The sequence below is a fragment of the Pezoporus occidentalis genome, unplaced genomic scaffold, assembly GCF_034315485.1.
Source record: "Pezoporus occidentalis ecotype Australia unplaced genomic scaffold, CSIRO_AGI_Poc_V1 ctg102, whole genome shotgun sequence".
Classification (NCBI taxonomy): domain Eukaryota; kingdom Metazoa; phylum Chordata; class Aves; order Psittaciformes; family Psittacidae; genus Pezoporus; species Pezoporus occidentalis.
The window spans coordinates 84,092-109,205 of NW_026912801.1; the positions used below are offsets into that span (position 1 = coordinate 84,092).

General features: G+C 42.8%; 1 protein-coding gene across 5 annotated transcripts; it reads left to right on the top strand.

Moving 5' to 3' along the window:
• The first annotated feature begins 1,456 nt into the window (after positions 1-1,456).
• BCL7A (BAF chromatin remodeling complex subunit BCL7A) lies at positions 1,457-22,187 on the top strand. Of its 5 annotated transcripts, XM_062613895.1 has the most exons (7): positions 1,477-1,709; positions 5,591-5,699; positions 9,250-9,331; positions 12,714-12,810; positions 14,690-14,857; positions 17,661-17,782; positions 18,755-22,187. In XM_062613895.1, the coding sequence occupies exons 2-7, from the start codon at positions 5,665-5,667 to the stop codon at positions 18,824-18,826; spliced, it is 576 nt and encodes a 191-aa protein (XP_062469879.1). In that variant the 5' UTR covers positions 1,477-1,709; positions 5,591-5,664; the 3' UTR covers positions 18,827-22,187. The 5 variants fall into 5 exon arrangements, with proteins under 5 accessions (XP_062469847.1, XP_062469859.1, XP_062469850.1 ...); XM_062613875.1 differs by lacking the exon at positions 5,591-5,699 and having other exon boundaries at positions 1,462-1,709; XM_062613866.1 differs by having other exon boundaries at positions 1,471-1,709; positions 17,661-22,187.
• Positions 22,188-25,114: the final 2,927 nt, after the last annotated feature.

Below are 25,114 nucleotides of genomic sequence, written 5' to 3' on the forward strand. Positions count from 1 at the left end.
CAGCAATGTTTTTTAAACAGATGCCTGAAAATATGTGTGACTGTGCCATTAGTACCAACAGCAAGGTGTGCACGGGATGCACGGTGATGGAGGAGTCCAGTGGTACCATGTCCACAATGGGTGTGTGACAGGAGAGTTTTTCTGCAGGGCATCACTTCGTGCCTAACTCTCTGCTCACTTACTGGTATGTTCATGTACCTCTGCTCTGGAGCCAGGCTGAGAGAGCTGGGCTGGTCCAGCCTGGAGAAGAGAAGGCTCCTTAAGGGGAGACCTCAGAGCAGCTCCAGTGCCTGAAGGGGCTGCAGGAAAGCTGGAGAGGGGCTTTGGACAAGGGATGTAGGGACAGGCCAAGGGGAATGGCTTTAACCTGCCAGAGGGGAGACTGAGATGAGCTCTTAGGCAGAAGCTCTTCCCTGTGAGGGTGCTGAGGCGCTGGCACAGGGTGCCCAGAGAAGCTGTGGCTGCCCCATCCCTGGCAGTGCTCAAGGCCAGGTTGGACCCAGGGGCTTGGAGCAAGCTGCTCCAGGGGAAGGGGTCCCTGCCCGTGGCAGGGGTTGGAGCTGGAGGAGCTTTAAGGTCCCTTCAACCCAAACCATGCCGTGATTCGATGAAATTACTGGCATTATTTAGGGCAGCTGAGAAACCTCAGAACCACTGGGAAAAAACTAAATGCTTATTACGGATGTACCAGGTCTCCTGTTCAACGAGGCAAACGTTCTGCTGAACAGGAAGCATCGCTAATCCCCGCGCTCCAGCCCTGCAACAGCGTCCCAGCGCCTTGCGCAAGGGGCTGCACGGGGCTGTCACTCCCCAGCCGGCTGCTCGGCGGCCGAGCTCCGCTCCGGGCACCTCCGCGCCGGGCTGAGGGCTGCCGGCCGGGCGGGTCCTTCCCTCCCCGCGCTCCGTTCCCGTCTCTGTTCCAGTTCCCTTTCCCTTTCCCGTTCCCGTCCCTGTTCCCGCTCCCGTTCCCTTTCCCGTTCCCGTCCCCGTCCCTGTTCCCGTTCCCTTTCCCTTTCCCGTTCCCGTCCCTGTTCCCGCTCCCGTTCCCTTTCCCGTTCCCGTCCCCGTCCCTGTTCCCGTTCCCGTCCCTGTTCCCGTTCCCTTTCCCGTTCCCGTCCCTGTTCCCGTTCCCGTCCCCGTCCCCGTTCCTGTCCCTGTTCCCGTTCCCTTTCCTGTTCCCGTCCCCTTTCCCATTCCCGTCCCTGTTCCCGTTCCCGTCCCTGTTCCCGTCCCCGTCCCTGTTCCTGTCCCTGTTCCCGTTCCCGTTCCCTTTCCCGTCCCTGTTCCCGTTCCCGTTCCCTTTCCCGTCCCTGTTCCCGTCCCTGTTCCCGTTCCCGTTCCCGTCCCTGTTCCCGTTCCCTTTCCCGTTCCCGTCCCCGTTCCCGTTCCCGTTCCCGTCCCCTCCCCCGCTAGGCCCCGCGCGCGCGGGCTGCCGGCGGCGGCGGCGCGGGGCGCGTGCGCAGTGCGCGGGCCCCCGGCGGGCGGGCGGAGCCGAGCCGAGCCGCGCCGAGCGGAGCCGAAGGGAGCGAGCATTGTGCGGGCGGGCGGACGGACCGACGGACGCCGCGAGTTGAGCGCCGGATTCCCCGCTGAGGCCGCCGCCGTCCCCTCAGCACCATGTCGGGTCGGTCGGTGCGGGCCGAGACCCGGAGCCGGGCGAAGGATGATATCAAACGGGTGATGGCGGCCATCGAGAAAGTGCGCAAATGGTGAGCGGGCCGCGCCGCGCCGCGCCGGGACCCCGCGCCCGCCCTCCCGCACCCCTTCCCCGCGCCCCCGCGCTGTCCCCTCACGGGGCCGGAGCTCGCCGGGCGGCCGCGGGGGGCGGGGAGCCGGCGGCACCCAGAAGCCATTTCGCTCCGGCGAGTCACATGAAGGCGGCGGCGGCGGCGTGTGAGGGCGAGAGGCGGCTCCATTGTGCGGCCGAGCCCCCTCCCCGCCGACCCCCGCTGCTCCCCGCCGACCCCGGCCCCCCGCTCTGCCGCTCCCGGGCCGGGCCGGGCGGTGACGGGGCGGGCGGCGGGTCGGACCGGGCCGGGCTCCTCCCGCCGCCGTCCCCTACAAAGGGCGCCGAGGAGCGGGGCCTGGGGAGCTCCGGCGCAGGGTCTGTGTGGAAATAGTGCTCAAAGAAGTATCAAAACCCCCGCAAACCCACGTTAAAAATCCTCCCGTAAAGCTCCCGAGAGTTTATTTCTGCATTATTCCCTATTTATTTATTTATTTCACCTTCCAAGTTCCCGAGCTTTGCACGTAAGCGCAGCAAACCCGAGCGGGATCGTGTCCCACAAAACGCTCCGGTGGCTGTAAATCCCGAGCGAGCGGGTAGTTGCCGCTGGAATTTGTTTTAAATGCTATAATTAAAGGTTGTACCCCGTGCGAAGCAGTTCTCTTTTGTTAGGCCTTAAACGTGTTTTGGCATTTTCCCGCTTTTGTTTTTTATTTTTAATCTGCTTTTGTTATTAAGATCGACATGAGGTGTTTGAACAATGCAGTAAAACAGACCCTGCGATGTTCCCCACGGGCGAGCCAGGGGTTTTGGATGGGATAAAGAGCAGTGCCAGTGTGATTCGAGAGCAGATCTCTTTCTTCCAGCAAGTTGACTGACTGTTCCGTAGTCTTTGTGCATGTATCTTGAAATACTTTCTTTAAACATTTGAAATCCAGGGGGAAATCCTTTGGGTTAATATTAATCTTCATAACTGGTAAAACAAGGGGATGCTTTTATTGCAGTTCACCGATAACGCTTTGCTTTCAGTAAAAGAAGAGTGAAACGTAGACTGGAACGTGTTTGTTATCGGGGTGAAATGGGGTGGTTGTGTTTTAAACGGCCTTAAGCGCATGAATGGGCCCGTTGGTTCGAGCTGGACAAAGACTCGGGACGTGTGTCCAATAACGCAGGGCACGGGATGGGGCTTTCAGAGAATCCAGCCTTTGTGTGGGGAGCGGAGCAGCCCCAGCACCGCGGTTGGGTTGGTTTCAGGAACTCTCTTCTACTCGGGTGGTGTTTTGAAGCGCTGTTTGCTGACTGGCGGCAGCTTTGAAGGGTCAGAACAATGTGTAGTGATGTGACAGGACTTTTGTTCAAGCAGGAGCATTGTTGGATGTGTGGGACTGTTTTGTCTGTAGGTATTTCATTCATGAGTGCAGCGTGCTTCCTTTGAAACCTAGCTTGTGGGTTTCAGAGAGGAGTAGAAGCTTGGCCATTCAACAAAGTGTCTGATTTATTTCTTCTCTCTTGGCAAGGGCTCTCTGCCATCGTGTCAGTTGCTATGGCTTCCTCTGTAAAACAGAAATCTCATGGTATAAATAGTTTTGTATGTTTTTACCCTCAAGAGAGACAACTTGCTTTAAAGGGTTCCTATAGAGCCCTGCAATGTTTCTTTCGATTATTGTCAGAAGTATTCCTGTGGCTTTTTGTCTGTGTATGTCACAAGTGTTAACATAAACCATTTGCATAAAGGAATCCTAATTTGAAGGTGAAATTTGTGATTTCCCCCCACACACAGAGTCAAGTACGTCAGGGAATTAGCAAGAGAGATTCTGTGTTCTGTGGTTTGAATGTTTTGGGAAGACTTGGGTTATTCGGTTGAACTTCACACACTAGCAATTCCTGCATCTTCAGAAGAGCCACATAGGCAATTTCCAAGTGTGCAGTTGTATTTGCATAATAGGAGCAATTTGTTGCCATCCACAGCTCTGCTGTGGAAATGCAGCCGCTGAAGATTAAAATACCTTCTATCCAGCATCTCCTAGAGCAGAGTTGTTGGAGACTTGCATGTTCGCACCGTGAGGGTGAGTAGAGAGGCAGGTTGTGCTGTCAACTCTCCCGAGCAGGCAGTGGATCCGCTGCCCAAAGCTTTATTGATCTGTGAAGAAGGTGTTCAGCAGCTTTGCTGTGCAATATTACTGAATGCCTCTGCTGCCACGTCCACGAACGTGCCTATTGGAAAGCAGTTTCCATCAGTGCGGGCTTTGTTCCTTAGAAAATTAGCATTCATTCTTAGACAGTGAGCCCTTTGATGCAGGTGCCCTATCTCTGTGTGTGTTTGTAGAGCTCCCAGCACTTCTGGTATTACTGGAACTTAGTAGTAAACAGTGGAGTTGTTAAGGTTTTTATCTTGAGATTAATGTAACCATATCTCTTTGTTTAAACCGGTCTCATGAATGAATGTCTAGTTGAGAAAACATGTAGCACGTGTCTCACAGAAGACATGGTTGCGTTGTATTTGTGTGGCAGAAATGATGAAAGGCCATGGCTAAGAGGGTAGTTCTCCTTGGTTTTAAACAGGACTTAGAATTTTTCTCACAGTCTATTTAAAGAAGTTGTTTAAGATAAATTTACCTCATTGAATTGTGAAAGGTATGGGATTGGTTTTTGTTGTCAAAGATTGATGGGTATGTGTAGATTCTAAATGGGCTGGTTTAGAGAATGTACCAGGACCCATTGTGTGGCCTTGCCTTTGAATTGCAGTATCCATGCAGAAATCCTTTGACCTTCCTCTGACCTGACCTAGGGATAGTGACAGCACCTGGTGAAGCAGAGGTGAACGTGGACAGCTGGTGAAAGGACTTACAGAAAGTGCCAGGCATTTACTGTGGCAGGGAGTCAGCTGAAGAGCCGGACATGACTTGGGATGTAGCTTAAAACAAGGCCTGTTGTGTGGCAGGTAAGGGGCAAAGTCACCATGGGCAGTGTTACCCGGTAGCATGGGTGGGGATCGCTGGCTGTGGCTAGTTAGAGGAGGATTTCTAGACAGTGCTGCTGTAGCTTTTCTGTTCACTGTCTCCATTCAGACTTGCTAAAATATTTGTGTGTGGTATGTAATGCTCCGAGGTTGAGCTTCTGCAGGTTTTGCTGCTCGTGCTTCATTCTTAAAATAGGCTTTCACTCTGGGAAGTAGTTATGACGTGGAGCTTTTTAATATGATGTCTTTGGGAAAAGACTGTTCGCTGCTACCAGGTTGCCCCCCTGGTGTAGTCTTGCTGCACTGGCTGTGTTTGCCCTCCTGCTAAGATTGTAGTTCAAGCAGTGGCAGCTGAAGTAAAAATAAGTGTATGTGCAGGAACTGAGGTGCTGTAGTGGCCCCAAAAAGCTGTTATCGTCCTTGAACTGTGATACCTTTTCTTTCTGGCTCATTATTTCTTTTTGAGCCAGGATGTGCTCTCTGACTTCAGTGGAAGTTGGGTGTGTGTTAGAGTTTTGTCATGCAGAAGCCATGTTTCTCTCTACTGTAAGAAAAGGTGCTTGTTGCAATGTGGCACCTAGCAGAACTTGCTTAAAAACTCACTGGCCTGTGTAAGTGAAGTGGGTTCTCATAAGGCACCGTATTTAAACTCGGAGAGAAGGTTCCTTAACCATTAGCCTTTGTTCATTCGTGCTACATGGTATTTTCTTGTATTTGCATTATGGTTGAGAAACACCATGTGTATTAGTCACCAGACAAACTCGTACCTGGCAATAGGCGTGCTGTGAAGAGGAAGCCTATATTTCAAAGAAAAATCTTTTTTTTTGTGCATCTGACAGCACTTTTTGTGTCTAATAATGGCATTTTCTTTTCCATTCCCCTTTCTCCTTTGCTTGATCCCACAGGGAGGTCATAATTCTGTGATTTTCACCAAACTCTGTTGCAATGCAAGTGAGTGTGATGTGATAAATTCAGCATTATGACGTCACTTCGTGATCATCAACAGAAGATGGGGTATGTGGGAGCAAATCCTTGTGTAAATCCAGATCACTGTGATAAAGGATAGTCATGGTAAAAGGCCAAACCGCTGTGAAAGCCTTTTCTTGGATGGTAATATATTGGCAGTAAAGGCTTTCTGTTTCTGTGCCATCAAATGTTTCTAAGTACTCATTGCTGCTGCAGAAGCTACCTTGACACTTCATGATGAAGTGTAATATACACTGTTGTGTTTGCTCACCGGTATATTACTTTCATACATGGAATTTGATATTAATCTTTGGAGCTTTAGTGTTAATAAACATAAATACATTTAAGAGTCTTGGGCTATTTAGAATTGGGGATTGGGAATATATTTATGTAAGTTCTAGGATATTAGTATGCCTCAGGCATAAGCACTGAAGAAGTGTTGGTACTAATGCTTACTCTATGTATCCTTGGCTGTCCTTTAAATGCTGTGTAGATATGGTTCAGAATTTAAAAATGCTTTAACACAATTTCAGATCAATGTAAGGGTTTGTTGCATTGATTGGTTTCTGAATTTACTGTAACTAAAATAGTTAAGATCCTTTGCAGTGTGGAAGATTGAAAGAAAAAAAATACTATTTTATATATGTTAAGTGTTGCCATTTTCCAGTGTTGTAACTCCTGAGTCATTCATGGAGGAACAGGAGAGGTTTTGAAACAAGAAAAAAAAGTGTTTTTTTTTTTTTAAAGCTATGGAGTTTGTCAGCTAGATGTGGCCAGGTAAAGTTGATAATTGCCACACTGTTGGCCATATGAACACTCAGGCTGATGGGGTTCCATTAGCCACCTTTTCCAATCAACCTATACGACAGGGGACAGTGCAATAAAAAGTATTGCCTAGTGACTGCTTAACAAAGATGTAATGGAGTTACAAAGATGGAATTCTGGTCAGGGGCTTGGGATGAATGGGTTCAACAGCAGGTCCATTTTATAGACAGGAAACCAGGTGGAGAAACTCCTCAAGGTTTCACAAGAGTTGATTAATTCCTCATTCCTGATGCAGCATTTGGGCAGTGAGAATATTTTGTAGTTTGTGCAGCGTGCAGCAAACTCCTGTTATGGGCAGCAGCAGTAAAGCTCTGACTAATGAAAAGGAAAGCCCCTGATCAGCAGGTTGGGGTGGTGCCTGTGCACATAGGATAAAAATGAGTGTTCAGAGTAGAAGTGGTTTTGGGGGTTTGGGGTTGTTTTGAAATGGAAAGGCAGTCAAAATGACAGATAATAATCAAAGCTTTATTTGCACCAAAGGCCTTAAATCCTGAAGGTATTTTACCCTGTCGATCTTCAGTGTCTGAAAGTCATTATACATCTTTGTTAACAAATTTGTGTTTGTGCTGCCAATGATTTGATTAAGTTTTAGGGGAGGGTGTCTTCTTTTTTCTTACTAATACTTTTATGGTCTTAAACCTTCAATACTGTAAATGCTGACACATGTAAAATATATGAATAATAGCAGTGTGATAATGGGTTTTCCTTTTAGCCATAAGTGTTTGGAGGACTCGGATGTTGGTGTACTTCCATCACAAGATATCCTTATTCCCAGTGTTGTCTGAATTACTGTGTATTGAATTCCGTAAAAAAGTCCCTATAGCTGAGGATTATCAAAACTTAAAGTGGTACTTCAGAAGCTCAAAAGAATTAAAATGTCAGGGCTAACTTTAATACTAGAAGGAAAAAGTTACTAATATAGGTTTCCTCCTGTGTTCTACAGTCTGTCCAGTGAAGATGCTGTGTGAGGCTGCTTTGAGATGCTAACAGGTATCTTGAACTTTTGGTTTTCCAGTGCAGCATCTCTGAGTAATATTTTGCTGTAGGAAAAGACTAAAATCTTGATATTCTTTAAAAGCATTTATTCACCTCTCCCCACAACCAGAACAAAACCCCAGCTGGTTTTATTTCCATAATTTCAAAGGTTTTCCTAAGTAGAAATGAGTTTAGTTTGTCTTGTATCCTTAAAAATATATATAAATATATCATGATCATCTCTTCACAATTAAGTGTGCTCCCATTACTGACATGCACTCATCTCCACTGTCATTTGTAACAACACATCTAGCGGGAGAGCTCCAAATTAGTATAAAATTGGGTTTTGTCATGCTTCAGCCAGTTAGTGTATCCAAATGGATGTATCTAAACACACTGAGGAAAAGCTCTGCTCCAGGAAGATCAGTGGGAAAGAAATGAATCTGCATTAATTTTGTACTTTAATTAAAACATCCTTGTGGACAGATCCAAAGCTTATCAAATTGTTATATATAACATATTTTGTTTTAAAACAGGAAAGTGTCTCCTCTAAAGGGAAAACAAGTAAGATTTGCTTTAGTAGCTAAAACAAATAGTGAGGAGGATGTTTATGGCATTTGTCCAATGTGGCTACTTTTTATTCTGGAAGCCCTTTCTAAAACTGGAGCTATCACATATATATATACACATATATATTTGGAGTCACATCCAGCTTCTCCCATCGTGCAGAGACCATTTTTTCTTCTTTTTTTAAGTCTGTAACTGAATTCCAAATCTATTCCTTAAATGTGTTTTTAAAAAAGAACATTTGAGATCTCATGCCAAATCAATTTCAGATGTTCCTGAATATTTAATGGAATTGGTCTTTGTTGTTAACTTTTAATTGATCCATTTGCAGAGCTCTATTAGAAACCCAGGAACCAGCAGTGGTAATCTGTGACCTGAAAACAGATCACAGAAACATGATGAAATTTCTCTGGCATTGTGGACTTTGTTTTGATAGCCTGATGTAAAAAGCTCAAGGAATTCATCCCTGAACTAAGTGTTCAGCATCCTTTCCATCTCTGCACGCTGTGACCGTGTGCCCCCCCCTAACGCAGTGACACCCTCCAGCCAGATTTCCTCCACAATCTGTCAGTGTCATGACTTCATGGCTGGCTGGCAGGGCTTAGCAGAGAGTGCCATGGGTTATGCTTTTCCCTCTCTGATAGCCTCAGCCTTTCCAAGAGAGCTGGGCTCTCCAGAGTCTGAATTCTGCATCACGGCACATATTGCTACCAATAATGCTGTTGGTTCCAAGGCTGGAATTTCAGAGCTGTCTGACAGGAGTGTTGAGTGAATGTTAAATTGCTAGCAGCAAATTTCTACCCAGAAATAAACCTCAGATGGTCAAAATGCATTTAGATTTCTAATACCATTGAACAGTTTCATGACAATCAAAACACACACTGGTCTGTCTAAAACCTCTTCTGCTCTCTAGAAACTTCAGTGAAAACTCTAGGCATTAAATCTGCATTTTTAGCAGCTGTTCTTCTTAACTGTATCTTTAATCCATCTCTTATTACTGCTACTGCAGTTACTCACTTGAAGTCAAGTAACAGCCCTGAGAAATCTGGAGGTTAGCAGTGCTCTAACAAGTTTGTGAAATGCAAAGAACAATTTGCACAATGCAGCCCTAAAGACGATGTAATAGAGATCATCCTCCTTAATAGCCTGCTTAAATCCTTGACAACTTGCAGTAGTAGATCACTTTCTTCTGAATCCAAAGTTTAACTTCTCCTGCATTGTAATTTTATAGGGAGAAGAAGTGGGTGACAGTTGGCGACACATCCCTAAGGATTTACAAATGGGTACCAGTAACAGAGCCTAAAGTCGATGATGTAAGTATCCTGCAGATGTCTTGCTTTTTTCAGGATGCAGACACTCATGTTTAGGGACAGTCAAAAGAAATAGGCTCGCTGTTCTTTGAGCCTTAAAGCTAAGTCTGGTGTGGGTCTTGCAAGTGTTTGAATAGAAGAGCTGTAGGGAAACGCTGCTCTCTGCAGATGATGGCACAGTGGGTGGCAGTCTGCCTGCAGTCAGCTTGGATCAGGTCTCAGATAACTGTTAAACAGGCAGCTTGGAACTGATTTTTGAAACCTTTCTCTAACATAATAACTGGGAGGCAGGGAGGGGAGGCTGAGACAGAGATTACTTTTCTTTCTGTGTGATGCTTTAAAGGCAAGTAGCTGGTTTGGAACTGTGCAGAGGATGTTCATCTGTGCATCACTGCTGTTTTGTTCAAAAGTAGGTGCAAAGCACTAAAGTAAAGGTAGGAAAAATCCAGTGGGACTGAGAGCACTTTGTTATTAAGATGTCCAGCCCAAGCAATACAGCAGACATGATCCTATTTGTAACATATGTTTTCTCTGGACATTTTGTCTATGCATCCTGTTTATGTTCTTAGTGTTCACTTTTCATGAGCCATGCTACAATCATGTAGCATAAAAATAAGTGTAAAAGTCAAAGTTGATAGGGCTTACAATTATATTTTTCCAAATGAATGTTGCTCTAATTTTATAAATTGAAATATCGTTATAGAGTGAAAACTAACCCATGGTACCACAGGAAATTAATGATACAATAAAAAATACATCCTAAGTTTGGTACTTGTTCCTTCGGCTGTCCTGTGCTTTTACTTTATTTGACATAAGAGATAAGACCTATCCAGAAGAAAACTAGTATGTTAAATGTGAAAAAATATGATTTTTCCAGCCAAGACAGCAATCTTGTTGTAGTCAAAGCAGAAATTCAAGACCTACTTTTGATTAGCACTGTTTAAACAGAGTTTGTTTCTATACCTTTGGTTGTACCAGAGATTTCAGTGACTGTCAGAGTTGCGGTAGAGCCTCTTGTATTCTTCCAGTGCTCGAGCAGCATCTCTGTGGAGTAATCCCTTATGAACTGGGAAACCCTTCCTGGTTTCTGAAAGAAACTTGCTTGTTCTTTCTCGTTGTCAAATGTTTGGTCTTGATTTTATTATTTGTAATACATAGGGGGAAAAAGCTGTGCTATGTATGTGAGAGAGAGGTTTAGGATACTTAGGCTCACAGCTTCTGATAATTGTTTTCCCACAGGTAAGGTATGTGCATGATGGGTACTATGGAACTTTAAAATAAGGGTTCTAGTGAGTTTCTGGATGAATTTTCAAGGTGACTGGTACCTGAAGTCAGATTCTCTGTTAAGAAGAATGGGTTTATGTCACGGTCTCTCTATGCAGAGGTTAATTGTATGTTTTGAGCCATCGTCTTTAGGTTTAGGCTCCAGATTTGCTGAAATTGGGACACTTATTCAAGACCAGCTACTTTAGCGTCCTGCAGCCACGTTCTGTTCAGTACAAGCAGAGGCCATTGGGCAGCTGCAGTTGTAGCAGGCTTGATGCTGTAAGGCTTCTGACTTTTCGCTCTGGAAGTTCTCACAGTTAAAACAAGTGCATCTATTTTGAAAAGTAAATACCAGGTAGGAGTCATCTTGGTGGTTTAATTTTGCTATGGACATCCTTTTATATCTGATTTCATCCACCTGTGAGGAGCAGACACTACTTGCTTTTTACTAGAATAGGAAAATGGGATCTTTTTATACTTCATGTTTCAAATGGAAGTTGGCTTTGTGTTTAGGGAACACAGATTACATTATTTGCCCCCTTCTACATGTTGTTTTGAAGGCACTTTGAACTAGAATTAGCTAGGCTCTTTCCTCCTCCTAGTTTAGCAAGGCTGTTGTAGAGCCTCACACTTTGATGCCTAACCCTTTCTAAGAAAACTTTCCATCTTAAATTGCTCACAGTCATTTTCAGTATTTCTCTTGTGGCAAGAGTGTCCTTTTCACCTTGGGAAACAAAGAAACAAAACCACTAAACCTCAGAGAGGTTGTGTCCCTTCTGAACTTTCATTTTGCAAAGCTGAGGAAGTGCATGTTCTTTCACGTCTGTTTCACGTATTAGGGAATAAAATCTGGCTTCTCTGAAGTAAAAAGACAATTTAAAAATGAGCCTAATAATGTGTTTAAAATAGAGGGAAAAGCCCGTCCAGATATCACTTGTTGAATTTCTTCTGCAGTCTTAGGCAGTATTTGACTGTGGTTTAGTTCCCTCCTTGGAGGACACTGTCTTTTCCGAACGGATGGGTTGCCGGGCGTTCTTCCTGGAGTCAGGCTTTGAGCTGTGCTCTCAGCAGGCGGGCAGGGTCCTGCAGAAGCAGTCGGTGCAGCTGGCTCCTTCTGCTGTGAGACTGATTACATCACCTCTTCATTGGAAATGCTGCATCCCTCAGCAGAGGCAGATTTCCCACGTGATGGATGCCACTGTCTCCTCCTTTGTTTTAGTGCTTGCAGTCCATACTGTTGTTGAGTCATGAGTATGTTGTGACCTACTGTTCACATAGGACTGTCTCGCTTACGCGCTTTGTTTGAGGCCAGTCTAACCCATCTGTTAGTTTTAATGAAGAAACAGCATTCGTTGTAGAGAAGGAGGAGGTCTCCGAAGTGTTGGTCATTGAGATACAGGTAAAAAGCTGTCTCTGTAGCATTAGAATTCTACATCTGTTATCATTTCTGTTGTGCATACTGTCTAGGTGTATTCTGCAAGCTTTCTGATACGAAAAGGAGAGTGTATTGAGTTTTGTAGTGGCGTGTTGTTATGCATAAGCCATACAGTGAGCAGAGCTACAAGCTCAGGACACAAGTCTTAGCACTGCCTCTCATCAGGAGTGTTCTTTCTTTCTGGTGTAGCAGAGGTTCTCTTAGCCTTGCTTTTGGAGCTCTTTTGCCTGAGTACAAAGTTATCAGCCAGCACTTGCCAGGTTCTCCAGCTCAGTTGGAGCAGGCCATTTAATCATCATACCTCAGATCCTCTGTTTGTAGAATGAGGGGTATTACTGGTAACTTTTGTACTTTTAACAAAAATTGTGCAGTTGTTTGAAGAGGAAAGACTTAGAATCATTTAGGTTGGAAAAGACCTTAAAGATCACATTTAAGTGCTAACTGTGACTATAATTTATATATAAAAACCTGTTTATTTTAGTGTTTTGTGTCATGAATTAGAAAACCAGCCCTGCAGTTACTGAGACTAATACATTATTGATAATGTCAGTTATTATGCTGGCTTTATTTCTCACTTGGAATTGTGAGATACAGAAGTAATGAGTGGAAAGGGTGTTCTATTGCAACATGGATTTCTCTGCATGGTAGTAGTCTAATTTGGTTGTGATGCCCTTTGTTTTTCAGAAAAATAAGAACAAGAAAAAAGGCAAAGATGAAAAATGTGGCTCTGAAGTGACCACTCCAGAGAACAGCTCCTCCCCAGGGATGATGGACATGCATGGTGAGTGGGAGAAGGGCAGCCCCTATTACACAGCTATGACAGTATAAGCCAACAGTGTCAGATTCTCTGTTGCTCAGATGTGTGGATGGCATGGTTGAGTCAGTGAAAACAGCATCAGATACTCATTTGGTACCTTGGAACTCTCTTCTGTGGATATACTCACAGTTGTTTAAACACTATTTTTATTTGGGCTGTGTGTGGGGAAAAAAAATTGTTAGTGGAGCTAAACCCAGAGTATCTACCATTCAAAATACTATGCTTGTGCGAAGTAGTAACTCTTGGGTTTGCTGCTTGAAGACCCAAAACACCCCCAAAGCCTCAGTGACACTTACTATAATTTGTGCAGGTTATGTAGGTGATTCAGGTCAAAAGAATTCTGCAAGAGCCAAGAAAGTGAAGTCTGGTTCTGAGCTGTATTCTTCCTGCTTCAGGTTGAGGAGATCGCTGGGTTAAGAAAGCACTGGGCTTTTTGCTTGATAGTCAGGCACTATTAGGTCAGCTTTTTAAAGTGTGAACTGAGTGTTTACCTGGTGTTTAGGACAGGGGAGCTTGCCCAGCTTAGCTGTGTTTCAGTTTTTACCTTCTAGGTGTTTGGACAACAGTTCTGGCTGAGAATGCCATATTTGAGCTGATGAGAAGGGTTCACTTTTTAGTGGGTTGTAAATTTTTCATTTCACTTTTATTTGCATTTCTATTGCCCCCTGGTTGGTTTTTGCAGTGTTCACAGCAAGTGTGCTCTTGCAGCTAAAGGATTGAGCAGGATGTTCACAGATCTGGTTAATTTTTCATGTCTCAAACTTCATAGCTTTTGCCTTAGTCAGATCATTTCATTTTCTGATGTCTTGTCTCTCCCATCCATGATGTGAATATACTGCTTGCTTTTCTATAGTTTATCATTTGTGGGTTTAAGCCATGCTGTACAATTTCATTATAAACTGACACTGATCTGACTTCATGCTGCTCTGAAAAGGGATGGTCTCATCACGAGCTACGCGTTCCTGGAGTCCTTTGGATGTAATGATTGTCCAGATGCAGAGGGAATGGGATTAACTTGCATGCTGGTGATTTAACTAACAATGTTTTGCTGGGTTAGTTTTCTTTGGGGAGCAGGAAATTCCCTCTTTGGTTATCCGTGGTTGTTAATCTGTCTTAAAGATTACAGGTAGTTGCACCCCACTGCTATCCATGAAATATTAGCCGAGAGCTGTAAACCACTGTCACTGCCTTTCTCAGGAAGAGGATGCAGGCAGAGTATTTCCTGTTAACTACACAGGCAGTCTGTGCTGCATAAAGTTACTGTGATCCAAGATTTTGGACAATTACCACGTGGAAACTATTGATATTGGGACTGGATGTTACATTTTGACTTTGATGAGGTTTTGTTGGGTTTGTAGCTGTTGGGTTTGGTTTTTTACCTTCAAGGGACAACTGGAAAACTGCTCATCTGAACCTTGTAGTAATGAGTGTTTGTAAGCTGCAGCATGAAGGCTTTACTAGCCCTGTGTTATATGAGCTATAAAATGAGACTGTTGCGTCTCGTGATCTGTTTTACTCATACTGTGAAGTTTTGGGTTCTTTTGGACAAGATCTGAGTAAAACACTCTCGTTTTTAATGTATAAAAGTAGCAAGAGCACTTTGAAGTTCTCTGATTTTTGATAACTGCTAGAAAACTCCTGTCTTGCAGCATAAGATGAAAGAGCAAAGATAGTGGTAATGTGGGAAAAAGTTAGATATAGTGTTAGTCTAAATGCTTGGACTGCATCCCCAACAAGCTAAGACTGTAATCCTATGTTATCAGGGAATAAATATGGAAGAATTCAGGGGTGCTTTTTATCTTGTCAAATGAGACATTCTTGGTTTTAACTCATTTGTTAACAGATGACAACAGCAATCAGAGTTCAATAGCTGATGCTTCTCCAATAAAACAAGAAAACAGTAGTAATTCAAGTCCAGCACCAGAACAGAACTTGGCAACACAAGCAGACGGCACTGAAGTCAAGTCTGATGAAACTCAGGCAGAAGCAAAGGAGCAGCCTGGTTCAGAAGGTAAGCTGAAAAGACCACCTTCCAAGCCAAACAACAACCGTTGTCCTTTAGTGTATCATTTACTTGCTTATCCATTTTAAAAACTGAATAATAACAATTTGAAAGATAGTTTCTGAATTCTCAGTGATGTCAAAATAGGTTTTAATCTCTCTGGTTTACTGGTGATGCTGTTATACAGATGGAAGGGTGAGATTGACATCAGGGTCTTTTGAGAGAGGAAACAAACAACATACTTGGTTCATTGTCATAATCTCAGTCTTGAAGGAGGAAATACAATAATCTTTGAAATGGCTGCTCCTGTAATCACACGAATCTGAGGAACTATTACTTCTGTAGATCTGTGAATGTTCATTATGTAGTGTGACAGTAAAATAGAGGTGAGATACTTTGAAATGACTCTTTTAATTGTGTAAACTCGAATGTAATTGCTTTTAACCCTGCTAATTATTTATTCAAAAGTTAGCTCTGAATCATGTCCTAATTTTCTAAAAGCATTACAAGATTGTTCTGCTGTTGTGCACAAATTAAAAATACATGTGGGTTAAGAGATTGTTCTGAACCTCACTCTTCAAATGGTATTTTGGGTAATTGGAACATGCTCCGTATTTATATTCTCGGGAAGATAACTTTCTTCATCCTATTATAACAGATAAAAGATGTCCTTAACATCATTCTAATGATTTGGTTGCAGAATTCTTCCCATAGCAAAGCAATTAAATGATGCCCTCCTGATTTAGTTCTTAGCTCAGTAGAGCCAGTAACCAATTTAAATTTAGAGCTTTTATCTCGGTGGTAGCAGGGGATGGGTTAAGAGTGTTCAGTGTTGTCATTGCTAATTGGGGTTAAAATCTGACAACTGGAGTTGCAATAAATCAAAACACCATATCCTGCAAATGAAAACTCACGGAGCAGATTTGGGCACGTAAACAGAAAGGATTTTCTCCTAGGTCTAATATTGCCTGAACGTGCCCGTGTGAAGTTGTTACATGGCACACGTACTCTCCTGACTAAATTTAGGTCTGGGAAAATCGCAGCAAGGTCTGGATTAGTTCCAGCACCAGTTACTGTAGAATGAAAAGGAGAAGTAATGGAAGAAAACCCTTGTTATTGAGGTGGGCTTTTTTCTATTGGTCATACAGCGTGTTTAAAAAAATACTAAATAATGACTTACCTACCAAGGTGTTAATCAAACCCTTAGGGTTGTGTAATTGTTCAACTGAATAGGGCTTATGATCTTGTACATCTATCTCATGTTACTACACTGAAATTAGGGAGGTCCCTTAAAGCTACGAGACAGTTTTGAGGGGTCAGAAATGCCTAATGTGGGCTTCTTAAAGAAAACAAGTGCATTCAGATCATTTTGCTGTGTACACAAGTCATTGCAAGCATCAGAATTGCTCAGGGCTTGGCAGTTTAAAATCTGGATACCCCTGCCCAAAGGTCAGCAGCAGAGTGAGTGGTAGTTGTCTGTAGCAACTGGAAGAGAACAGGGCAGCTCTGAGCCGTCTGTTGTGGAAGCTGCTCTAGGTGTGTGTTTGTCACAAGCAGATGGGCCCATCACAGGGTGCTCTTTAGCTCAAGTTGCAACGTGTGCTGAGATGTGCACAGCAGAAACTGGAATTCCTTCTGAACCTTGGGTCTTGTTTCTTCATCAGTATGAACATGCTTTTCTGGTGAGACATGGAAAGGAAGATGGTTCTGTCCGAGTTTGCTGTATGTGATCTTTGAGACTACTCAGCTCTTTATCTTGAATTCAGTCAGAGGAACTCAAGGAAATGCTTATGATGCTTTTCATACAGTACACCACAAAAATATCCATTGGTTGCTGGTTAATGCATCTTCATTAACCAGTGTTGTCCAAGTAAATTTGATCTTGCATTTCTCTTCATCTAGAATGAATTGATATATTTTTTGGGTTAGGGACTTCATGAAACGTGACTCCATGCCTACTTCTGAGTATTGAAAAGGATTTTTAAATGAGGTGAAGGAAAGCATGGGTTCAGTCCTTACAGTGTTCTTGGTGTGGGTACTGAAGGAAACAAAACTGACCCCTTACAGTCAAAGGGGTTTGGGTTTGGGTGGTGGTTTTGTTTGTCTCTGCTTCTGGACATCCAGTGTCAGAACTTCCTGGGATCTGTAGACATCTGAAGTGCTGGTGTCTTCTTCAAGTGAATGGGTGCTTCAGGTCTTGCTTTGAGAGAGAAAGTTGCAAACAAACAAAGGCCAAAGAAGCAAACAACAAATTAAAACCCCAACCAAACAACAAACAAGCAGGGAAATTGGAAGCAGGGAAGAGCTGTAACAAGCTGGAAGACTCCACAAGCATGCACCTGAATTAAAAACTCTACAGCCTTAGTGGTTAAGCTGGTTACATTCCTAAAGTTTATCTTAAAAGCAGTATCAAGAAGAAAGTGGATTGCAAATACATGTTTGAATTTCGATTCAGGTAATAATTCTCTCTCCTTAGCAATGCAGTTTTAGATCCGTTCGTTATCACCACTCAGCCCTTTTTGTAGCTGCCCTTCTGGTTTGAAGCAAGTTGCTGTCAAGTGGGCAGCCCCTTTGAAAAGCTGATGTTGAAACTTGTTTGTGAATAGCATTGACATGATTCTCTGTTAGCGGGTGTGCGGGAGCTTAGCTCCCTCTAGGGACTGAGCCCAGCAGTTGTGTGTTGCCAGCATCGTTAATGTTTTACATGTGGGGGAAATGTATGGGTTTGGAGTGTTAGAATTGAGAAGATACCCTAAAAACTCCTGCTGAATGCTTAAATTTATTTGCTGAAAATTATTTCTTGTCATTTCAGATACCTCTGATGAACAGAATTCACAGTCTTCAGTGGAAAATTCCATGAATAGTTCAGAGAAAGCAGAAATCCAGTCCTCTGGAGAAAATGATATAATTACAGAGGCGTCTAAAAACTCTCAGGTAACTTTCAGCACAAAAGCCCGGTTACTGGGAATTTGGAAAGGAATATTTTTACTAAACAGCAAATGTAAGGAGGCCAGTTCTGTATTTAGACTCATTTCCAAAGGTGAGGAGTGGAGTCGTGGGGTGTTCCATGGCCATGTATCTGGTTTTATGGCTCACTGGACTGGCTTCTTGCATTTCACATGGTTTGAACAGTAAGACTGGATTGGTCTGGTTTACTTTTCACTTTCCTAAACCAGGCTGTGTTACTTTTGTAAGGGAATATTAAAACTTAATGGTAATAAATGGCTTGGACCTAACCTATTGGACAGGCCCTTCCGAGGGCCAGTCAGAAGTAAAATACCTTCTACAAAGTTAAATGCATATAGCAGTCAGGGAAGTTAATTTTGGTGGGTAAGATGTTTGGATGTTCACTCACTGCTCTGCTGGAAAACGGTGGGTGGGAGGAAGGAGTTACCCTGGGCTTATCCTGCTCACACTGAGACCCTCAGGCAGAGCACTGCTCAGTCCACTGGTTTCCCTTGGGGACGGGTGGTTTGTTTCAGTGCACTCCTCACACCTTCCAAACCTTGCGTGTTCTGTCCTGTAAAGATTGTTTTGGCTGCAGCAGGAGAAAACCCATGTGCGCTTGGTGCAGGTTGTGCTCGAGCGTGGAGCTGAGGGAAGGCCGGGTATAACCATGCATCAAGGCTGTTGCTTGGAATACTCACTGTGGTTTTTAGCCTGGAACTAGAGTTTTGCCCTTTGTCTGTAGACGACAAGAAGTGTAAAGATGTTTGAGGTAAGATGTAAATAGAGGAGTGGCTTCAGGAAGCGAATGCACTTGGTCATGTCATTTCTCGCATCCAGGGATGCTTTGTGCTTTACAAATGCCACACCAGGGATTTGTTCTTGCTTTTTGTTTGCTTTGTGGTGCCTGAAATTCAGTGCAATGATAACACGGTTGTTTTTCTTTTCCCCCTCCTTAAGGACTCTGAAGGAGTGCCACCTTCTAAAAAGATGAAAGTAGAGGCTTCCCAACAAAATGTTGAAGAGATTTAGACTATAGATTTTTCTGGTCAGTTTTTATGTAAGGTACATCAGTGGGCTTAATTCTAGAACAACCTTACTTAAGCATCTTCTCTTGGATGAGGACAGAACTCCTAACTTTTCAAGTTACCAAGCAAAAATCCAAGAAAGCCTAACAAAGGTTTAACTTCTCAGACACTGAAAACTTTCTTCCTGTGAAACAAACGTTGAGAACTTTTAAGTTACTGTCTCTGAAATGGTTGGAGTAAACAACTCAGGAGGGGTCTACGCACTGTTTCTAAAGTCAAAATTACAATTATGTTGCTGCTGTATTATTTTTTTTGTGTGTTTTTCATTTCTCTATTTAACAATGTAAGATATTTAAGGATGGTACAGGTCAGGTATTAGCTTTCATGTGAAGTTCATTGTTCTGGCGTGACGTCTGCTTTTGTTTTGTGCCTTGTGTTCTGAAAACAGTGCTAACTTTTAAAGAAGTTGTTTTGCAACTGTCTCCTTTGCAAAGTGGCCTATGTTTGTATAATGCCATAGAGTGAGGCTTGTTTCTCTTTTCTTTTCCTTTTCTGTTTGGGGTTTTTGTTTTGTTGTTAATTTTTAAATCCCTGGTGCTTCAATTTTTAATACAGGTCAGGAAGCCATTTTCACTCTTGGAGTCCAAGGAGAAAAAGGAGCTTGATATTTTATGTTAGCAGCTATAGTGGAGATCTTTTATGAATGCATGGCATTCGCAACTGTAAATTTGGTCTTCTAAGTACTTAACTTCATCAGAAGTTAACATGATCTGTTTACCATTTATAGTCCAGATCTGAATATATACTATAACACAGCAGTTAAAATACTTAAGTATTAGGTCCAGATCTCTGTACTGGGTACAACTTGCTTTACAGAAAACTTCCACTATGTATATAAATAGGATCAAAGGGATTAATGCACAGTGAATTTATTTTCAATTGGTCTTTTTTGATATCATGTTTTCACTGAACTGGATTTCACTGTACTGTTTCTGTATGAGATGTTTACTTCTATGTTCCAGGTTAATACTGTGTTCGGGGGTTCCTTTTTCCTTTCAGCAAGTCTTGTAAATAAGCCTTGTTGTCTCCATAGTCCCTACATCACTGTTAGGTTCTTCCTAACATTGGAAAAGGTTTCTCCTTTTCCAATGATGCTGAAGCGTGCTAATGTGAAACACTATGGACAGGCACGAAGCATGTGCAGCTCCCTTCCAGTTGGTGGCATGCAGAGGTGCAAAACCGTCTGCATCAGGGCACAGAGGCCTGGTCTTACAGTGGGCTTTGTGCTTCCAGGGTGAGCTTCCAGTTAGAAATACCCGGTGTTGGTGGGAACCGCTTATTTCTTCCTTCAGTGCATGCACATGCATGTACATACAGATGGATGTACACACGCGTCACTGCATCAGGCCCTGAGTCTGTCTTCACTTTGTGTGGGAGATGGAACTTGTCGTTTAAAATATGATCTCACAGCTATGAAAACGGTTTATAGTTTGTAAGCTAAGAACTGTAAATACTTTTTTAAATGGGGAGGGGAAAACCAACATTGCTTCCAGTTGATACACTTTGAGGATTAGCTCTTCATTAAGCTTATTTAGTTCTGGGTTCTCCAATAGTGAAAATGGCTTGTACTTAGACTACTGTTGCTTTTGCAATTACCACTTTATTATGAGAAACAATACGGGAATGGGGGGGAGGGAATAGAAGGAGGGTGGAGCGGGGAGCCAATACTGACCTTCCATAGGATGTTTGTAGGATTGAACGCCAAATAACGTCTGACACTCAGTTCCAGAACTCTTCCTTTATGTTGAAATAAAACCTTTTGGATTTTAACTGAATAAAAATTGGATTGCAAATCATTCATGAAAACAGTGTGCTCCCTAATAAGTTTTTGGGATTTCTGGTCTGATCATGAAGTCCATTCTGAAAATAAGGAAATGAGGAGCCAAAAAAACCCACAACCCCTATATTTGCACAATATATGCAATGAAACGGTAGAATTCTCTCTTGAATTGTGTGTATGCCTAAAATGTGGATAACTGGTCAATGACGATTGATTTATATGTATATTGCATTCAGATTTAAGTGATATTTTGTGAGAAGTTCTATTGATATATTAAATGGGCAAATCTAGAAAGATTCAAACGTAAGAATATTTTTGCTTTGCTAACTTCCTGTTGTTTTTAATGCTAAAACAAGACGAGTCTGATGCCACCTCTGACACTAGTCATGTTTACTAACCCCGGTCTTCAGGTGCATCGCAGCAAGTTTTTAACTTTAATTTTGTAGACGTTTCCAAGGGAGTAAATAGACTTTTCATTTAGAAACTAATTCCTGTACTTTAGGAAGAAATAAAATATATAAATAGCACTAAAAATACCTCAAAATTTTTCATTAGATAGAAGCATTTATTGGCATTATTGACATCAACAGGTTTAATTATCAATTTCCTTTTCTCTCCTGTGGCTTCTGCTCAGAACTGTTCGTTGTTCTGTGGCTTACAAGACAAGGCATCATAACCATATTTATTCCTAGAGGCTTTATTTCTGAAGTAGTAATGGTTTATTTACAGCTTATACAGAATACATTCAGAACTGTTCTTTCTTTTTTTAAACCAGAGATTCTAGTGACAACAGACAACTGAACAAGCAGATAGATTTGGGTTCCTTAGACCCGTTATTGTCAGTCTCTAAAGGAGGAGACTTTGACATTATCTGGTATGAAGAAATCCAAAATAGTGTCTAAGACTGTTATTAGTCTTTTTTTGAAGTGCCTGATAACATTTATGGGCCAACGGATGTGATTAAACACATTTTAATGCCAGAAAGTACAGATGGGACCAAACCAGAACATCAAATTCAAATCAACCTAGGGTTTGAAGCCAGATTTAAATCCAGCTTCTTTTTGGTTTGGACCTATCTCTACCAGAAACTGGGTTTATGAACTCACTGTAAAAGGGTTTATTGAAAGCATTGAGACGTGGAGCAGAAGGAGAGATGTAATTTTCTTCAAGCTGACTGAAAGTTCTCATACAGCTGACGTTTTAGAAATAGTGCAAATATCAAGAAGTGCTTCCTTGCTACAATGCTGAATGTTGGAGCTTCAGTTACAAATAAATACAAAAGTAAAAAAAAAAAAAAAAAAGAGGAAAAAGAAGGAAATAAAAAATAAAAGACAAAAAAGAAACTCGAAGCAAGTGAATTAGCTGAGTCTGTGGAACACGTGGGAAGGCCTTCTGAATAAGCGATTTACTCAGCCAAACATTTTATAGCAGAACTATTCCTTGGAATTTTTATGCTTGGGAAAGTAGTTGTTAAACATTCCAAAAAGTGCTGGCACTTAACAAAACAACAAAAAAAAATCAACAAGGCAGTCTAAAATACTGGTTTTGGGTGGCTCTCTTCATACATCAAACATTGTCATGTTTTGGAATGTTCTTTCTATCTAAGGGCCTGTTAGAAGGTGTAAAGATTTTTGTTTTCTTCAATACCTAATCGTTTTCCATCTTATGATTTGTGTGTGTGTGTGTTGTACAGCAGTATAATTTTTCACTTATTTATTCCATCGGTAGTTATGGTTTGTACAATGTACAATGGTTTCATTTCAGAAATAAAATAAAAAAATCACAACATGAACAACTGTGTGAAGAACTTTTATCACAAAACTGAAGCTCAGTTTGGGTTTTCTTTTTAAATTCACAATAAATGTCTGGTTTTCGAAGTTGTATTTTTAAACGTGCATTCTGTGGTGGGGTCTCATTTGGTAACGTGTGAAACGTTTCACCTTTGAGTAGACCAAAGACCTGAGAGGGGTGGGGATAGTTTGTTGTAGCAAATAAATATGGCCAATGTAATTACAGCAACCTGCAGGATAACTTGGTCATTTAAGGTGCTAACGTGCTGTGGTAACTGAAATTGGAGTGAGGAGAGCACAGTGTGGAAACATGCTTCAGTTTGGAAACATGCTCAAAGTCTGATGCTGGCAAGGGTAAAACTCCTGGAGAGTTTTGGAAAGATTCTTTACATTCAAGAGGGATATAAATATCCAGTTTATTTTTAGTGTTTGATGTGCTCTGTCCCAAAGTAGCCTGTGGTTTCACAGACAGCTGAACTGGGCTGCTGGCTCACCCCTACCAGAAGGGTGAGCCACAGCGAGCTTGCCTGCTCCCAGCTTGGTTTTGTTGCCTCCCTTGCATTCACCGGGTGCTCATAGCATCCTCTCCTCAACCACCTGAATTTGTTAACCTGGGAAGAAAAGTGCTCATTTTAGGGTTGTTTTTTTTTCTTCTCTGGATTATTAGATTAAATCAGCAAGTTTATATAAAGGAATTGTACATAGGGGGAACTGGAGAGAGAGAAAAGAACAGGTAGAAACAAGGATGTAACTGAAGATGGGTCCCAGAAGTAAAGGCCTCTGACCAGGTAAGGCTTGTGCTGGTAAAGGGTGAAGGAGCAAGCAAGAGCATAGCCTCTGAGCAGGGCATGGCTCTGGAGGCTGGCCCTGTGGTTTGCCCAGGAGCAGGAAGGGCAGAGGAGCCAGCGGGGTGGTGAGGGATGGCTGCACTCCAGTGCCTGCAATCAGCCCCACAGCCAGGCTGTGAGTAAGATCCCTTCAGCTCTTGTGCCTCATCAGAATGGGAATGCTTATCTTCTTGTCTGTAGATCTAGGAGGGTAATCTCTTACCACTAAGTGTTGTGGAGTACACTCTGTGTGTACTTTTAAACAGCTTGACTCTGTTCAGTGTGTTACAGCTGAATTCTAAGCCGGTAAATAGCTGTCTCCTCCTGTGCTAAAAGCCTGTGCTGTTGAAGGAACATCAGAAGATGGTGGCCTGTGTTTCACCTTGCACTGCAGATTGCTGAAAAGAAACAGTTAAGAAAGGCAACATACTTAAATGATGCTGCTGTGGTTACTTAGTGTTTCCCTCTCCCTCTTGGAATTACTGTGGAGGAGGAGAGAATAGCTGGGAGCCTTGACCTGTTGCTGATCACCTTAACGCTGCTCCTAAAAAGGCAATCCAGGAGGTCTGTCTTGAAAATAACTGGATTTATTTTGGGGAATGCTGCTTTCCGTGCACCTGCAGTATTTACACCGAGGAAGCTAGAGGAGAAAACCCTGAACTGCATCAAATCTTTGAGCTTAACACTGCTACCCCTGTTCTAAATGATGGGTTGGTGTACTGCTAACTGCTTAGAAAAATGCATTGCTACCTACTGACTTTATTTCAACAAGTCACCCCCCTTTTCATACAGGAGGAAGCAAGTGTGGCTTGCATACAATTTTGTGAGGTAGATGGATAGTCTGATGTCATGGAAGTTCTATATCCTGCCTGATGCGTGATTGGGGTTTTCTTCGTTTAGTTGAGGTTTAGTTCTAAACAAACTACATGGGTGATTTAAAATAGATATTGTAAAGCTATGAATGTTGTTTTGAAATGTTTTCATGTTTAGGACTTAAAGTACTCCCATCAGGATGCCTTGCTGGGAGGCAGCATTGGGATTTTTTCTGTCTTTATTTTAAGCCAACATTAATATAAGGGAGCAATAATCAGCTTTGAAGCTAAATATCTCTGTGGCCTTTTCTGAAGAATTTAGCCCTGTGTGATGCTGACTAAGCTAAATGTTAGTCTTGAGTTGTAAGGATTTCTAACAGCCCTCACATGGTACGACCATGCCTTACTTCTCCTTTCATGTGTGCGGAAGTATTTGACCTACCATTCCTGCCCTAAACCCAGTGACCCATCTTGGTTTCATGCTCTCTAATGGAAAATACTAGATCACTGCAAGGGCATAACTGTGATAGTGCAGAAATGCCTCTTCCCCCTGTGCCCAAGACTTGCTGTGTGTCTCCTGAGTTTTCCTTGATCTTACTTCTAGTTTTACAAAGCAGAAGCACGTGGCAATGTAATGTTTGTTTAGTTTGGGTTTCTTCCCTTCCTGAGCATGACTATGGTTTTTGCTTTTAAGTATGACTTCCTAGAACTGAGAGAATATAAGCAATTTAGTACAAATGGGGTATCCCACCTAGAACACAGATGCTCTGCTGGTGATGGAGGTTTGCTTTACAGGGCGAGCTAGAGATCTTTCCTCTTGACTTGGTACACCCATACATATGTATATGGGCTCTTGTGCTGTAAGCTGCTGTTCTCTCCCCAGGCTAATACATGTGCTGTCGCTGTGCTTTCATGGTGACTTACAGGATCCATTGCTTCCTTTATGCTTTTAAGCAGGGTGAAATCTGATCTTTGCTGTCCCTGGATCAACCGTGCAGCCTTTACGCACGTACGAGCAGGTAC